Below are 18,513 nucleotides of genomic sequence, written 5' to 3'. Positions count from 1 at the left end.
TATTTGTTTATACAGTTAAGAAGCTCTCACCTTTTGGGATAACATCTTTATTTTTCCTCGGCCAAATGATGATTTTTTTGGTTGCTGAAATTTTGAGAAAAAATCCATTGGGATTTGTATCCCTCATCAGCAAATTCCCCACACTCACTTTTCTGTGTAAAAATTGTCACCCATTTACTCTTCCTAAGCAGATAACTAAAAAAGAGTGGACTTTGAAAGTTAGTTTGTAAGTAGAGTATATTTTAGGGTTTTGTATAGTTTTGACCAAGTTTGAATAGACAATTAGCTGGATACTAATGACTGAAACAATTGAGAAGGTGCCATAGTACAGAAAAAAGTTTACTTTACCACATTCCCACAATATTTGGATGTTTTATACTAAAGTTACTAGCAGTGAAACATCTAGCAGTGTTAATATGTATATTACTATCATTAGGTCGAGAATTAACACTTCATTGAGATGAATAGGGCAGCTCAGGTGATTCAACTGTTGCTGAACATTCACTTCTTCCAAAGTCACATTGGGCTTGAGTACTTTAGCAATCACAGCGCTGGACTTTTTAATGAGAATTTACATTCTGCTGAAAATGATGTGGTCACCAGAGTACTAGCGGTTTTCACGCCACCATGTATAAGCTCAGTCCTACCACTGCTATGACTTTTTTACTCAATTATCTCACTACTTGCTATTTATACTCTAGTAGTACATACAGATCCTGTCCTGAAGATGGGGCAGCCCATCAAGGCAGCTTCCTTGGATGCCAACATTTGGATGTGCCAAATATCCATTTGGAGAGTAGTTGTAGAAGGGGTGCTGGACTGTTCTACTTGCTTTTTTTCTTTTTGCTTGCACTTATATGGTAACTGAGTGGGAAGCACTGAAAATATTTCCACCTCAGGCAGCAAAACACCTAGGCCAGCCCTCACTGAAGAGTTTACAGCTAAGACTCTGTCAAGGATACTGGACATAGACAGAACCTGTAGTCTCTGATTTTCCAGCTTTCTAACCAGGGTGTTATGATTAGTAAGGGAGCTCAATGAAATCTGGCCCTCTTTTGTGAAATCAACATGGGCCTTTTCCCAAACCACAGTGTCAGGCATATATGTATAGGAACTGCAACTGGAATAATTTGCATGAGGAAGGCTTTAAAGGGCTCATAGAAATTTGCATGACAGTGTCCTAAAAAAATCCACTAGGTTTAAACATCAGGAACTGGAGAAAGTTACAGGCAAGGCAATTTTAAAATCTCATGACAAATTTTGTTGCATTGTGCAAAGTTCATTCCCTCCCTGGCCCCGCCCCCCCAAAAATAAAAGGTACAGTTCAAAAACCCATACCAACGTGAGTAAGTCCAGTTAGTCTAATTCTCCACTAGGCTGAAGCTTTTGTAGCCATTTACTCTTGTGCAAAGTAAGGATGTTAAAATGCGGTTAATTGACTACTTGACTAGCTGATGAAATTTCCATCGAATAGTCAACTAGTGGATAGGCACTTCCTCATTCCTCCTTTGAAATGGAAAGGAGGAACGAGGAACTCTGAGTACACCCTGGGGCCAGTGGGAAGCCTGCTTTGAAATGCACAATAGTCCCTAGCAGGGGCTCTTGTGAATTTCAAAGCCATGGAGCCTGGGGTCAGTGGGGGACTCGCAGTTTCCCGCTGGCCCCAGGCTCCATGCTAGCTGCATGCTGCTAGAAGCTCGGGGTCAGCTGGGGACTCCCCAGATGACCCCAAGTTCTACACTGCACTTCCCCGGAACCTGGGGTCAGCTGGGGAGTCCCCAGCAGATCTCGGATTCTGGGGAAGTGCTGCAGGGAGCCCGGGGTCAGCTGGGAGTTCCCAGCTGACCCCGGACTCCACAGCAGCTGCCCCTTTGAAATGTGCAGCAGTGGCATTTTAAAGGGGCAGCCCGTCGCACAGCTGATCCATGGATCAGCTGTTCAGTGGCCACCTTGGGGTTTCAAAGCTGTGCAGCACTGCCACTTTGAAGTACCCCTTCGCTCCCCCCCTCGCTTTGCTGCTTCTCTATTATAGAGGCAGCAAGCGGGGGGGGGGGGGGTGGATATTGACTAGTTGACTAGTCAAAAGACTATCCTATAAGCAAATGCTTATTGGATAGTGAACTAGTCGACTAGTCTTTAACATCCCTAGTGCAAAGTGGGTGCAAAACACTCTCATATTTGAAGACAGCATAGTATCGCCAGCTCCCACTGATGTAAATACCCACACCAAGTAGAAGATGGGCTCCAAAGTTCCAATGGGGCCATTTAAAAGGTCCTCTTTTATTCTTCCCAGCAAATGAGCCATAAATAGGAGCTGGTGATTACCCCATTCTGGGAATCCCCAGCAGGCATTAAGTCAGCTCAATGCCCAATGCTCAGCTCCCAGAGGCTGGTTACAAGCTCATGTAGAGTACAGCAGGTGTGAGGCTGCTTCACTATGCTGGGAAACAAACTGGTCCAGGGTAGCTTCAGAGAATGGGTGGAGAGTGTAAATATGGGACAGCTCAGTCAGCTCAAAAGACTGGGAACCTTGTTTACATTTTTGCCTGATTAATTTTAATAGTGTGATTTTAATGGTGCATTTACATATATATATATATATATATATATAATTATTTGTGACACAGTTTTACCCCAAATGAGGCTAGCCATAGTAGGATAATCAGAAGTACACCGACAGCCACAGAGAAAATTGAATATCAGAAGTATTTAGCGAGGGTTGAGAGTATGTATATGAAAAGCTTTGCTCAAGAAGCAGTGGAGGTTTCCTTTGAAGCTGAATATTCAAGTACTGTACTCCTGTCAGGAAGATTAAAAGTTATGGGTCACATGTCATTGTTAATTTGCACATGCCCTCTCTATAGAGTAGTTTATAATACTAATTATACTACTATGTGATAACTTATATACTAATACATGGTACAAGCAATTTGAGTGTATTTAACACTGAAATAAGAACATCATTTCAGAGCTTATGTGAATTTGCAATGTTAGTGCTGCAACACCATAAATGGAACAAGTCTCTCTCTCTCAGTAGTTTTTTATCCCATTCCAAAGTCATCTTCATTATATGTTTAATTCCTAAACTTTTTTGTTCAGTAGAACAGATGACCCATTATTGCAAAAGACTTAATTTTAAAAGTGGATGCAACTTACTTGAGGAGTTAAATGGATTGTAACATTTAAATAACTTACATTAAGATAATAAAACACTTACAGAGACTCTACTGGGATCTAGACCCCCAGCAGAAAGGTCATTAGAATTGTAGGCTAGATCTTGGGAGATTAAGTTCAAAGATCCTAGTCTGACAGATGTCTGGTGAGACCATGGGCAGGTCATTTATAGGATCAACACCCTGTGAAGTAGAGAAGATCTATTATCTCTGTTTTATAGGTGGGGAATTGGGGCACAGAAAGAGTAATTACATTAACAATTGTTAGGTATTTTAGTGAGTGTCAGATATTATGGTATTGAGGCTCTATAAGTACCTTGATATATAGATAGATCATTGTTATTCAATGTTTGTGTAAAGTACCAAACTGAGATATCTTTTACTTATCTGTAGGAGAGCAATGTACTTTTCATGCTTCTCTGGAAGAGATGCAGTATGAACTATCTAGAACAGTGGTCACCAACCAGTAGATCTGGATCTACTGGTAGATCTTGGAGCCTCTGACAGGTGATCCTGACTGGTCTGGCCAAGAGGTTATCAAGCCCGACACTTCAGCTGCCACTCCCCCCCACTACTGCACATCTCCTGCCCTTTGCCTTGGAGCTGCACCTCCCCTGGGAGTCTCCTGCTTGTGGCACACAGCAGGGAAGGGAGAGGAGGGGAGCTGATATCAGGGTGCCCTCTCGTCTACGCTATATTCTATCTCCTCAGAATGGGTGGGGCACAACAGAGCTTGGGATGGAGGGAGTTTACTGGCTGCTTTTGAGAGTGGTGCAGGGCCAAGTCAGGGGTGAGTCTGCCTTAGCCCCACTGCATCACTGCTCAGGAGCCACCTGTGGTAAAGAGCGCCCAGCTGGAGCCAGCCCCGAACCTCTGCCCCAGTCATGAACCCGCTCCTCCACCCCAAGCCTCTGCCCCAGCCCTGAGCCCCCTGAACCCAAACTCCCTCCCAAAGCCTGCATCCTGAACCCCCTCCTCCACCCCAATTCCCTGCCCCAGACTCAGCTCAGAGCCCCCTCACACTCCAAATCCCTTAGCCCAAAACCCCAACCCTCTGCCCCTGCCTGGTGAAAGGGAGAGAGAATGGGGGAGGGAGGGAGGATGGAGTGAGCAGGGTGGGGCCTCAGAGAAGAGGCACAAAGGAGGCAGGGCAAGGGTATTTGGGTTTGAGGTGGATCTTACATTGCACTTAATTCAAAAAGTGATCTTGTGTTTAAGAAGGTTGGAGACCACTGACCTAGAATATTGTCAAGGTGCTGCTGAATGGGTTGTTTTATGCAGGATTCTTGTACACTGGGAAAGGCAGGAGTTTTCACTGTATAGCTTCATAGGAAATTCTCCCATTCCCTGGTTATATCTTCGGGCCCTGGCTGTTCTGGGCATTGTACTGATTGTGTGCGAATCAATAGAAATTAACTCCTCTGGATGGATCTACAACAGTTGGTGAGAAAGTAGCTTAGTCTCTGCAACCATTCCACCCTGGTCTTGTGTATTACGTCTGCCACAGATGAGAGCTTTATTAACTTTGCACTGTTTTTCTCCCCTTAGCATTCAAATGCTACACTTAGAAAATTGAGTTTCTATATGTGTAATGGTGAGCATTTGATACCCCACCTTAAACAGATCACAGCTTTATGCCTTACTATTTATTCTTCAAAGGAGACTTCAGCATCAAGAAGTACTGAATTAGTGAATTGGCCAGAGGCGTTTAACTTTAATTGTAAATTGCTCTTGTAGATTTAAGAGTCACATTGAAGATTATTTAAGTAGATTTCTTTTGTAGTTGAAATGTACACAGGCATACATGTAAATACACATGTATTCCAGTCACTTCCAGTTAATCACAATGGAAGGTGTTCTGGGTAGGCTCGTATCTACTGTGCCTTCTGTGCTTACACTGCCACTGGCACTTACTTTACAACAGTTGGAATGACTTTATAATTCTAAACTATGTAAGATGGTGGCTGATTGCCAAACAAGCCACAACTGCTAGCATGCCCACTTCCCCCTACTATTTCTGATGCTCCTTTATCCAGGAACAGCAGAAACCTTCCCACATAGGAAACAATTTAAGTGCATTTTAAAAAAATGACTATTAAATAGACTTTCTAGTTCATGATAGCGAGTCTGCAACCCAGATATGAATCTGGGTAGCAGATATGCTTTGCTTATGAGTATTCATGCTAATACATGTTGTTGTCTTAGGACTTAGGTAATTGAGATCAGACATCAGAACATCACACAATCCGCAAAAATGTGGTGGGGATTGTCAGAGGGAGCTGAATGACTGGAAAGAACTAATTTAGGACTCAGAAATATAATTACAGACTACCTTTCAAAGATGTGCGGGGTTAAAAATCAAATTGGGTGTGTAATATTTTTTTTCATACAGATCATGTATCAGCAAGGCCTGAAAGGGATTTGTTAATATTACTTTACTGCTATTTTTATTAAGTGTAGAAAGAGGAGAAATGTCAAGTCTGGCTTTCCCTGGTTTTGTTGAATGACTTCTGGGAGATCTAAGGAATGCTTTTTGCAAGCATCAAACTCTTTTTCTATTTTTGGAAAATCCCTATGCATGCATACAGCAAGCAACAAATCTACCACTGAAAGATTATTTGCTTTTTTCTATCAGCATTTACTGGTCAGGATCCTAGTTTGACTACAGTCCTGGGGTATGAAGCTGGGCATGTTCTGAAAAAGAGCAACAGCATATCTCAAGATGCTTTGGTTTCTTAAGGACACAATATTGAATTCCTCCATTTGGCCCTCGGGTCCTGCTTACAGTAACTATGGCATTAAAAGGTTTCCCTCCCTTCCCTTTCTAAAGAAATGAATGAAGAAAGAAGAGGCAGACAACCAGCCAACTGAGAAAGAAAGATAGCAGCAAAATTCACATGAAAAGAGTGGGTTATGCGCCTTTTAACAGAGCTAGAACTGCTATCATAACATAGGATACACAGCTTGCTAAATGGACAAGAGTGCTGAAGTCAGTAAGTCATGCTTCCCCAAAGACAGGAAGCACAGTCAAACAGGAAGTACAGTCGAACAGGAAGCTTCTGCTCACTCTACTTTAGAAGTTTCCATATCAGGGACCTTCAAAAAGATAGGTGTCTCTATGCTTGACATGGGGGTGTTGGTACTCAGGCCACAGGTTAACAACAAGAAGTATAATGGAGATTGCCTATCTCCTAGAACTGGAAGGGACCTTGAAAGGTCATCAAGTCCAGTCCCCTGCCTTCACAGCAGGACCAAGTACCATCCCTGACAAATTTTTGCACCAAATCCCTAAATGGCCTCCACAAGGATTGCACTCACAACTCTGGATTTAGCAAGCCAGTGCTCAAACCGCTAAGCTATCCGCCTCTCCGTCACAAGAAGCTACCCTAAGTCACTGTGCCTGTGGAATACACATAGGGGTGCCTAGTGTATACCCACTACTGCACCCTTTCATAGGGTGTAGCATAAACCACTGTCCTCTGAATTGGTCCATTTGGCAGTTGAGTGTCATTGTTGGTGCTGTTCTTTCTTGGTCCTTACATGTTAGGGGTGCAAGACCCAGGACTGTACCTAGTCCTTGCCCAGAGACAGAAAGTAGAAAAAATCCTTCCTACCCTCTCTCTACACTGGGCTAGGCCTGATTTATTTCCAAGTATTTCAGCTCTCCTGATGTCAGCTCTGTAGAGAAGATCAAATCTGGAATACTTTAGAGCACTGAATGCTAGGAAAGAGAAGAGTCAGATTAAAGTGACAGAATCACATAGTAGAGGCAGAGACAGAGAATTGCCAAATATGCTACAAAATTAATTAAACGCAAACACACAGAACCATTTCTGAGACAATACACAGCAGCATGTGTAGAGAACTGAGATCTTTCAATAAAAAAATGTGTAGCCTGACATGTGAAATTTACACAGATTTTAGCCATTTGTGGTTCCTCAGCTGATGCAAATCAGTATAGCTCCACCTGGCCCTGAATATGTTACAGTAAGACAGTCAACTCCTCTTTCTGGGCCATCCTTAATGGTCCCATGCAGTACTATTAAACTGGTGCCCCTATGCCTCACAGAAGCCAGGGGAAGGGGGAAAGAGGATTATTTTTTAGAGATATGATTTCATAGTCTTCAGCAATACACTAATGAAATATTTTGAAATCAAATTTTAAACTAAGATCCTGTCGACTAACACAGTAAATTCAGAAACTGACAGTATATACCTGCGGTTGGCAAATGCCTGTTAAATGGTTTCATTACCACCTCAATGACTCTTTCACAGGTTCTGCTAATAGGTCTGGCAAGCTTTTCTACTTTTAAGTCAACTAGATCCTTTCTGGAGGAAGTGAAGCCACAGAACGGGGATAGGAAGAGGTGTGTGGGTGGACATTAAGATCCAGTAGTACCCCAGATTTTTGTGTGCCCTACACTAGGGATGTAAGAGACTAGTCAACTATCTGATAAGCTTATGCTTATCTGATAGTCGACTACTGATGCAACTAGTTGCTTCCCTCCCCTTGCTATCTCTATCAGAGAGAAGCAGCAAGTGGGGGGAGCAGGAGCCATTGCTGCGGGGAGCCAGCTTAAAAGCCAGGTCCCCCCAGCACTGTCTCCCACGGGGGTCCTTGTACATTTCAAAGGCTAAGGCACCACAGGGAGAGCGGGGCCAGTCGGGGAGTCCCACTGACTATTTGATTAATTAATCTAAATTTAACATCCCTACCCTACACAGCTGCATATTCTGTGTATGGTAAGGATGGTGCTGCCTCTTCCTGAGAATCAGGCATATCACTCACTATAAAAGAAACACATTTGCCAGATGCATATCAGAACTCAAATAGGTGCCCAAAAGTGGACAGTCTTACCTCCTTCTCCCCATCAGTCAGCCAGTCCATAGAACCACCCTAGGTTTTTGTACAATACCTATTCCATAGTAAGTTTCATACTGTTTCATTCAGGTGTATTTCCACCTACCCTTTACAGCTGCTTCTCCCACTAATGCTTGTGGCAAATGCTCATTTAGTCTCTTCTGCAAATAAACAAAAGAAGAAATAATATTAGCCTCTGTTACCTGCATGGAATTATGGTTCTGGTCATAAAAATTATTAGATCTTGCAAAAATTTCCTACAACTAGTGCAACAAGATGATCCATAATGATGTGCCCATAGCTGCTAAGTTACGGGAAAGATAGTCTCTTGTCAGTAATTACTTTGTATAGTTCAGACTGGTAGATTGTAAATACGAACGACATCAAAAATATGTACACTTTAGCCTTTGGAACCTTAATATAAATAGTTTCCAGATGCTCTAGGTCTGCCTGGACTATGTCAGTGGTGTTGCCAGACAGAAATCTTCCTTTCTTGAATGAAGGAGGATAAAAGGATTGAAAAAGTTTATCTGCACATAGAATTGTGGGGGGAGGGAGGGGTTTAAGAGTCACACATGTGGGAGATTTTGTACACCTCCAAAGAGCACTTAATTGCTAAACAGAGGGTTAGCAGAATCTCATGCCCATAGAGCACAGACTATGGGTGAAGTCCTGGCCCCACTGAAGTCAATGGCAAAGCTCCCATTGATTTCAACAGAGCTTGGAGTTCCTTCTGTATCTCAGTATGCCAAGTAAGAAGCTTTGAATGTCTTACTATAATTTTTCTCCTACATTTTATAGTTCCCTCATACTTTTATCATTGTTGTTTTTCTTTTTAGTGTCTCGCAGTCTGACAGTGTACATTTTAGCAACTCTTCTCTTATTCAAGAGAAGAAGGAAAGGAAACACATTATACAATTAATGTATTAAATTATTCTAATTATTCTTTGATTATTGTCATATAATCACTGCCCTACTTAGTACAGCAGAACCTTGATAGTATTAACATTCTGAGCATAGAATCATAGAACTAAAAAGAACAAAGAGGTCATCCAATCCAGTCCCCTACACTTGCAGCAGGAATAAGCACCATAGACCATCCCTGACAGGTGTTTGTCTAGTTTGCTCTTAAAAAACTCCAATGAGGAAGATTCCACAACCTCCCTAGGCAATTTATTTCAGTGTTTAACCACCTTGACAGTTGGAAAGCTTTTCCTAATAGCCAATCTAAACCTCCCTTTCTGCAATTTAAGCCCATTGCTTCTTGTCCTATCCTCACGGGTTCTGGAGAATAATTTTTCTCTTTCCTCCTTGTAACAATTTTTTAGCTACTTGAAGTTTCACACTGAAGTATACATCTTTTTTCTCTGGCCTATGAAGAACAGGTTGCCTGAGAACGTTTTTATTCCTTTGGAGCTTTATTTATGATTTGGAAAATTGCAGAAATGAGTTTTTATGGTGGGATGGGCTTATTTATTATGAATGTTTTTGATGAGACCAATATTAACTGTTGCAAATAACATCAGTATTATTTTTAATTTGTATTATGGTAACACATGGAGGCTTCATTGTGTTAGGCACTGAATGCACACAAAAAAGACAGTTCCTGGCCCAAAGAGCTTATACGCTATCCATGTTACCAGACAGGAAAAAGGAGTATTAGATGAAGAATAAAGCAATCTGGTTACGTCTAGAGTGCAGCACTTTTCCGGGATACCAGAGGTATCCCAGAAAAACAATACTGTGTCCACGGAATGCGTCCGCTTTTCTGAATTTTTTTTTTTCAAAAAAGCGGATGCTCTCTTTCGCCATCCCTGTAAACCTCATTCTATGAGGCATAAGGAATGTGTTGAAAGATCAGGTCCTTCTGAAATTTGGTGCCATATAGATTTGCCAAATTTTGGAAAAGCCTCTTTTGAAAGAAAATCAGGAAAAAATACACAATTTTCAGTACACAAATTGCATATCTTTTTCCGATTTAACTCTGCAGTCTAAATGTAAGCGGGGGAATGATCCCGCTATTGTGGGGAACTTTCCTGGCTTCTATACACCCCGGTGAAATGAACCAGCAAAAGGATCTGAGTCCCCGCTCCCACTTCCTTTACCCCATGGCTCCCTGATCCTGAGGGCTCCCCCTCCACTCTCCTGAGTAGCAGAGCCCTTGAAACCCCAACAAGGCTGGGCCCAGGTTTCCTGGGGCTTAATCCCTGACCTTGTAGTCACTAGGGGCAGGAGTTAGGGTGTCCCCACTCCGAGGTGCTCTCTTTACACTGCAGGCCTTCTTGGCCCAGTGATCACTTCATAAGGTTCAAAGCAAATACAATTTATTAAACAACAACTGATTAAAGAGAAAAGAATAAGAAAAAAATGAGAATGGTTAAATGAGAACACACAGCCCTGCTCTGTAGCACAGGGACATCAAAACAGCAGCCTGCAGAGTGTAAGGACAGTCCACAGTCTCTTCCTTAGAGGCCTTGGATGTGCTGCAGGGGGGGAGGGGCTGCAGGCTGGACACGCTTGCTCTGGCAGTGACCACACAGCCTCAAGCTCTAAGTGGCCAGACCCCTCTCCCAGTCCAGAGCCTCTCCCCACACTTTGCAGTTCCCAGCTGCTCACCACATCCAGCTGCAGGCTGTGCTGTGTGGCCAGTCTCTAGCTTCTTGCATTGCTTCTCTGTTCCTTTTGGCTCTCTGAGCACTGCCAGTCTGCTGCTCAACACAGGGTCTGCGCTCTTTGAGCTGTGTGTGTCTGGCTCAGCTGCTGCAAAAACTGCCCCTCAGCACACAGCTTGCACTGCTTGGGCTGTCTCTCAGCTCTCTGTTCCTTTTGCAGGACTTCTTCTGCACACAGCTTGCTTTGCTTGGGCTGTCTCTCAGCTCCCTGTTTTTGCAGGACTTCTTCACACAGCTTGTACTCCTATTTCAGCTCTCTGTCTTTGTAGGACCTCTTCTGCACACAGCTTATTTGTTCAGAGAGAGAGCCAGAACAATCCCAGCTCACAGGGAGGACGGGGCCTGGCCTCTCCCCTTCCTCACTGGCCTATCCAACCTGTCAATCAGGCTGAGCTGGAGTGTTGGCTGCTTTCCATTGTCTCTGGGGTCTGTCAGCCTCCTGAACCCTTCCCCCTCTGAAAGTGGGAGCTGGCAAACCAAAAAACTCCCACAGAGTTTTAGTAAGGGGTAACAGTCCCCTTACATAAACATAGCCTCTGATTAGTTTACTAATACCTGCACAAGGAAATTAGTTCCAAATAACCACATTGGTCGAGGGTGTGAAAAAATCTGTGCTGCTGAGTGATGAAGTTAAAACGGTCCTAATCCTTGGTCTAGCTAATGTCTCTTGAGGAAAATCCCTTCCCACTGCAGTGTTTTAAGTGTAGACAAGCTGTAAGTATCAATATCATTCACGCATTCTCTAGGCCCCGTCCCAGCTTAATGCCAGTGAACAGGACAGGTACCTGTTGAGTTGTGTGAATCTTTCATAAATCTAAAACAAAATGATGTATTTTTCCATTCTCACATCTCATTGGACAGTCCTTGTTATGATGATATGTGATCATGCTTATGGCATAAGCATTATCAATATGGGAAAAGTTAGAAAAGTGTTATTCCTACAATACAAAACTTGGGTCATCTGATTAAATTAATAGGCAGCAGGTTTAATACAAACAAGAGAATGTACTTTTTCACTCAATGCACAATTAACTCCTTCTCACAGGATGCTGTGATCGGCCAGAAGTGTAAATGGGTTCAAAAAGAGAATCTAATATGTCCTGGAGGATAAGTTACTCAAGACAATTGCTATTGGTCAAGATGGTCAGGAATGCAAACCCGAATTTAGGATGGCCCTAAATCTCTGAGGGTACATATACACAGCAGGGCAAAACTTGAATTAAGCAATGCAATTTCATCTATATCAATTACATAGCTGAAGTTAAAATAGCTTAATTCAAATTTTGGCACTGTCTACACAGAGGAAGTTGAAAGAAGAACACTCTTCCTCTGACTTCTCTTATTTCTCATGAAATGAGGGTTACAGGAGTCGGAGTAAGAAGTCCTCCAGCTCACCATTATTTCAAAATAATGGCTTGCAGTGTAAATGCACACTATGTTATTTTGGAATAATGTCCGTTATTCCGAAATAATGGTTCTACATAGACACACCCTGAAGGTCAGAATATAATAATGGGTCACTCCAACTTCCCTGTTCTCTACATCCTCCCCGAAGCTCTGGGACCAGCCATAGTCAGAGACAGGATACTGAGCTAGGTGGACTATTGGTCTGACCCACTATTGTCTGACCCTTGTGACCTTACTTTTTGTTTCTTTCTCCTGGGAGAAGAGACTGTGAGTGTGTCCAGAGTATTATAGAATAGAGATGGAATCCATTCAACTCCCCAAATCTAAACATTCCTGAACTTTTGGGAAGTTTTGGTCTTGATCCCAACTTCATGAGTGAGTCCTGTCTGAACCAAAACTTTAGCTCTGAACTTATGAGTCCCAAACATTGGGAGATTTTGCAATTATCTTCCTTCTCTTTAAAGCAAGGGACTGTGGGCTTGAGAACCTCAGTTGAATACTGCTACAGATAAGAAAGATGGACACTTTTGTTATTAGAACCCAAGCCATTTAAATCTTCATTTGGGAAACCAACTGGAAAACAGAACAGAATATGGTGCACAGGTGTAATGCAGTCCACATGAGAAACTACTTCATAGGCAGGCAGTTACATTCGGCAGTAATTTTGAATGGTTTTAAGGTGTAGTTGCAAGCATGGGGGGTTGGTGCTGCTGGGGCTGAGGGAGGCAAGCCTGCAGCCCCTCCTACAACCCCACCCCCTCTGCTGTGGAGCAGCATGCTGAAAGCACCCCCTCCCCCAGGAAAGGAAAGAGGGAGAAGGGGGCATGTGCACACGCCCAAGCCTCCCCAGCCCCTGGAGCACTGGGGGAGGGAGGAGGCCATGTGGTGTGGTTCCTGCCACCCTGGTCCCCAGAATACCAGGGTAGGGAGGAGGACACATGGCAAGGTGTCTGGAGCACCGGGGGAGAGAGGAGGTCACATGGTGCAGGGCTTTGACTTGCTTTGGGAGTCTCCTTGGCCCTCCAGTGACAACACAACTCTTCCCTCTCTTAGTGTACCTTAACTTCTTTGCTCTCATAGTATTGGAGTGTCCTTCTCTTATAGCTTAATATATTAATTAAGCCAAGGTCACTAACATATGTCAGTTGAATTACTATGGTTATCTGTGGTTAGGCATCTGCTAATATTTCCTCCAAAAATGTTCTAAAGCTGATAGGTACAAACTTCTTGCAACATTTGTGATTGTTAGAAAACTATACACAGAGTCTTATGCCATCTTGTGACTTAAGATCATTGTTAGTTTTCTAACTTATAATAGCTTACTATTGATCAATTATCCTTAGGCAGGCTGAAAGGACTCACGCTAACTGCTTAAGCTATCCTTATCGATCTAGGCCTACAAGTCTTGCACCTGTGCTGTCAATTCCTTACCTCTCTATCTTATGATTACTGCTATAATTACTGTACAGCTACTGGAGAATAACTGAATCCCCAGGTTGCAGCCTGCTCAGCATTCCCAGAACTATAGACAGTTGTGCTGGCTGCACCCCACACGTAAAAGCTAACTTCAAATCTGAATGAGATAATCCAAAAAATGGCTTGAAAACTCTTCAGAGCAAGAAATGCTCAACTCTGTCAGTGGATGAAACGGCTCACTTAACCAGGTTGTTCACCAAGCAAGACCATTCTGCTGAATCAAACTTTGCCGGCATTAGGAAGAAAATTTCCCATGGGCAAATTATTTAATTACTGTCCATTATGAGGATGCTTGCACCTTCCTGTGAGGCATCTGATACTAGACTCTGTCAAAGACAGAGTGCAGGAGTACAAAGACCAGCTGCTCTGATGCAGCATAGTCATTGCTGTGTTCCTAATTTCCCTGCACATGAGGATTTAATTAAATAATAAAAAGTGTTGAAATTACTTGCCATTAAATTAAGTAAATGTGTGGTACAATGCAATAACGCTGAACGGGATATATATCATCTTGTTTCTTTCAATGGAGTTAAAGGTAACCTTACTATATTTTAGAAATGTGCGTCTGTCGGTCTGTCCGTCCATTTGTGAGTTCATTTGTTCAAGAACAATGGGACGCGTCTGGAATTTGATTATTTCTCATAAAATGGTAAGGGAGAAGTCTGATAGAAGGGACAGTTATACTGTAGAATGACCACAGGGGGGCAGCAAGGAGCCAGAAATGGGGACTGGGGTAGCTATAACCCCACTGGGCCAACAAGGGGTAGGAGTGGAGAAAGGGATAGCCAACTACTATATATTTCAGAGAGTTTGTCTGTTTATGTGTCTGTCTGTGTGTTTGTCCCCCAGCTGGAGGAAATGCACCACTCCCCAGGCTGTGCCAACTGCAACTGCAGCAGCCATGATCAGACACTTTTCACCTGGCCTCAAGCTACTACTTTGAGAAAGGGCTGGGGTTGTCCTCTCTCCCCAGGGCAGCCTGAATACTGAACCTCTTATCCTCAGCCCCACCCCAGAACAATGATTTAAATTAAGAAAAACAAAACTTACTTGAGTTAAGGACCAGAGCAATGCCAGGTAAATCTTCTAGTAAGTCATAAATCTGAACCTGCTTGTTTTCTTCTTCATGACAGATCAAGAGTCTAGACACCAAAATGACTGAACGCTTTGACTGTCACTACTGCAAGGAGTCCCTGTTTGGCAAGAAGTACATCCTGCGAGAAGAGAGTCCCTACTGCGTGAAGTGTTATGAAAGTCTTTACTCCAACACCTGTGAGGAATGCAAAAAACCAATTGGCTGTGATTGCAAGGTACTTTGGACTTGCATTTCACTGACATCACATCTGTCAAAACAGATAGGATAGGTCCATTCCCCACACGGGATCACTACAACACTACAGGAGAAAAGGGATCTGGGTGGAAGAGATCTGTTTCATAACATCTTATTAATTAGGTAATTAAGAACCTGACCTTCCACTGTGCTAAGCACCTCCTTGGAGAACCATGGGAACTGAAGATGCTCAACATTTTCCAGGAAGTGCTTTGATCCAGATTCCCAAGAATATTCATTAATTTTGAGTGCCTCACTTGATCATGGTTTGCCTCATTTTTCCAAGGTGCTGCGTAAACACAGTTCCTATTGACTTAGTGGTTTAGATGCTCAACACTAATGAACACAAGCTTTCTATGGTTCTAATGTTGGGCACCCAAACAGTGAAATACCCAAAATTATAGGGTCGCTTTTGAGAACTTGGGGGTTAACCTCTCTGCCTCAGTCTCTCCTGGGGTTAAAAGAGGCATACTAATAATTACCTGTTTTACACAGCTAGTGTTCGGATGATTTGAATGCAAATGAAGTGCTTCAGCTGAAAACTGGAGAGTACTTTTTACCATCTAGGAGAAACTTAAAATATCAGCCTTGTATTTGATAGGCTAAAAAATGTTAATGAGTTTCTTTCTGAATGATACATATTGATATTTTAACTGTTCATTTAACAGTAAAAATATTACTCAAGTAACACTAGGCAGAAGCTATGAAAGAGACAACATGCATGTCCCATACACTCTTGCAGCAGAAAATGTCCATAGAACTAACTTAACTGGCTACCCAGGAATTCCCCTGTAGCAGGGTGGACTCACGATTGACAGATCTCTTTGCAACTGAGTGTGATGTAGCAGCTGTTTCCTCCCCAGTCCCCTCTTGCAAGAGTCACTATGATGCTGTGGCAGTCTGCCTTGTCTGGTGACTCAGCACTCCAGCCAGGTCTCATTTTAGTCCTAGCCCCTTCTGAGGTACCAAAAGTTCAATAAATAATTCCAAGGCCAAGTCTCTGGGCCCTGACCCTGATGCTCCTTACATCTTTCAAATCGGGATTGTGAATCATCCCTATTCTCTTCTGTCAGGGGAGCTTTACATCACTTTTCCAAGGCCAGTAGGAGAACCCAAGATCAGCCTCTGCCTGGCTTCCAGTCCAGGGATCCTAGAATCAGCAACTAAGGTCTGCTTTGCCAGACATCTCATCACAGCCTCCTGCAATTCCATTCTACTATTAGCCTTTCCTCAGGCCTTTCCCTCTGCCATTTCCCAGGCCCTTTGTAATGAACAACACCTCCAAGGGCTGCTTCCACAGGTTCAGTTCCTGCCCTTGTGCTGGGGTCTTACCCTAGTACTGTGCCTTCACATCATCTTCCCGGCCTGGACTTCCTGCTTCCACAAGTCTCTCTACGCTATAGTGATAGCAAAGCTCTGTCTTATCTCTCTCTCTCTCTGCAGTTCCAGACTTCCAGCACTCCATTGCTTCTTCCCAATTTTATCTTTTATTATGCCTTACCTGCCCTCCAGGTACTGCCAGAGGAGTTAACTGACCTCTCAGACACACGCTAATGCTTTCACCACATGTGTGGGATACAGACTCCCATCACATCAGGCCTCTATGTGCGTGGGGGGAGTGTGCCAAAGGTGTGAAGGAAGAATGAGGGGCTCTGTTGGGACAGTGGGTCCAGAGCTCAAGCTCAGCCACCCTCCTTCCCCCCATAGCAGGGATACTGCGCTGGTACTCCAGCCTCGCCCTCCCTCCCCCAACCCCACACTAGATTGGAGCACCAGTGTCAGCTTCCCACGGGGGGGGGGAAGGGGAGGAGGGAAGAAAGCCCTGAGCCTCGCTGCATGATCCAGCTCATGGGGAAGAAGCACTTCTGCTCCCCCTCACCTCGGTGGGGGAACAGCAGTGAGTGGGCGTGCTGCTTGGAGGCTTTTCCCACTGCTCCCATTGGCTAGAATCTGACCAATGGGAGCAGCAGGAGGCAGTGCCTGGGAGCGGCACGGAGCATGAAGGCAAGTAATTGCCCCCCACCCCCTCATGCCCAGACTCTCACACCCCAACCTCCTAATGCATTGAGACAATTGGGCCAAGGGCCAAAAAGTGTGAGAAACAATGTGTTAGGGGGATGGGAGAGTGCTGTGTTGTGGGGGGTTGGGTGGGCGGGGCTGGTGGCAGCACCACAGGGCTGGGGGAACGGTGGCCCCCACCAACAAGGAGTGGCCCAGCCCCAGCCCCACTGGCTGGAAGCCCCTCCCATGCTCACCTGGCACTGGCCTCGCAGAGCAGATGGAGCAGCAGCAGGCAGAGGAGGCCAACGGAGCGGGGGGCCATGGCAGCCGTACTGTCTGCCAGGATCCCAGAACATAATGTCTATAAAAGCTTTATTACTGTATGCATTTTTAGGATGTTATAACAAAAACATTTTACCAATCACTGTTTCCACTCAAATTAACCTCTCTTACACACACTCATTGCATGACTAGTTTGAACTCCTTTATATTTAAAAAAAACTACAGGCCACATTTACAAACAAAGTACCACCAGCCCCAGAAATTCCTGCATATGGGCGTGACACTCCTATATAAGAGTATCCCCTCAGGAAGACCAGCAATACACCTCATCTTCCCAGTTAGCAAATGTGGTTAGGAGCTCTCTGTAGGTCACAAGCAGCTGGACATGGGTTAAAGCAGATGTAAGGCTGCTTTCCTTTAACTTATGCTAGAGCCAAACTTCTCCCCAACTGGCCTTAGAACCAGAGAACTGCAAACATGGCGTAAGGTCATGAACTCAAGAGCGATGGCCTGAATTTTCAAAACTATCTTGAAGAGGGTACAATTCTACAGTCTGTGTGTAGGCACCTAGAAATAATTTCAAAACTTTTTTACTCCTGTTTGGAATGTAATAGTGAAGCCACTTACCTCAGACATTCCTATGTACATTTTCCACATCCAAACTGCTTATCTAATAATCTAACCACTGCGAACATGAAAAATAAGCACTTTGCACAATTATCATTTTCATGGTGGAAATACGATGAAGGGGAGAGCTAGGGTGGTGGAATTTGGGAGGAGGGGGACAGAAGAAAACTGAGGATCTAAGGATTAGGCACCTATTAATGGGTGGGTTCAACAGATTGGACTCTCAAAAGCTGGTACAAATGCCAGTTCTTACCTCTTCCCAATTCATTGACCCACCAATAGCCCTAATACCAATAGACAGTAAACCAGAATGCAGGTCACACCATGGCTTCCACCTTCTTTTTGTAGAGCAGCACCCAACACCCTTTCCCAGTCCTGCGTTTCCCCAAAATTATCTGCTCTGCTGTGTCCAGTCCTCTCCTGGAACAGTCAGAGTAGTTAAGTTCACTGTTCATTTAAAGAACAGTAGCTCGTTAATATAACTGAGGTTTGACACATGCTCTATTTTAATCACAGCACTTAACTGGTTTAATGTACAAGTAAGACACGTTTATGAAACAAAACGCCCTCAGTGTAAGTGATATCAAGTATAAAGCTAGAAAGGGTTACCAGCAGTGTTCCCTACCAGTGTTCCCACAAAACATTCTTAGCCCGCCCACCTCCTTCACAGCAGTACTCGCCTTC

At 43.8% G+C, this 18,513-nt stretch overlaps 1 protein-coding gene across 6 annotated transcripts in view; it reads left to right on the top strand.

Annotated features, from left to right (window-relative positions):
* FHL2 (four and a half LIM domains 2) overlaps positions 1-18,513 on the top strand; it is a 71,845-nt gene that overhangs the window by 32,884 nt on the left and 20,448 nt on the right. For 5 of the 6 annotated variants that reach the window (XM_014569284.4, XM_006114573.5, XM_089775396.1 and 2 more), the window contains exon 2: positions 14,723-14,899. In XM_014569284.4, the coding sequence (XP_014424770.1) occupies positions 14,744-14,899 (156 nt within the window). In that variant the 5' untranslated portion in view covers positions 14,723-14,743. Of the gene's footprint in view, positions 1-13,372; positions 14,239-14,722; positions 14,900-18,513 lie in introns of those variants that run through there. The other variant, XM_075917668.2, reaches the window with a different exon arrangement.

This window comes from Pelodiscus sinensis, chromosome 1, assembly GCF_052426305.1.
Source record: "Pelodiscus sinensis isolate ZL-2025 chromosome 1, ASM5242630v1, whole genome shotgun sequence".
Lineage (NCBI taxonomy): Eukaryota > Metazoa > Chordata > Testudines > Trionychidae > Pelodiscus > Pelodiscus sinensis.
The sequence above is the reverse complement of the archived record's forward strand: the minus strand, read 5'-3'. Positions and strand labels throughout refer to the sequence as shown.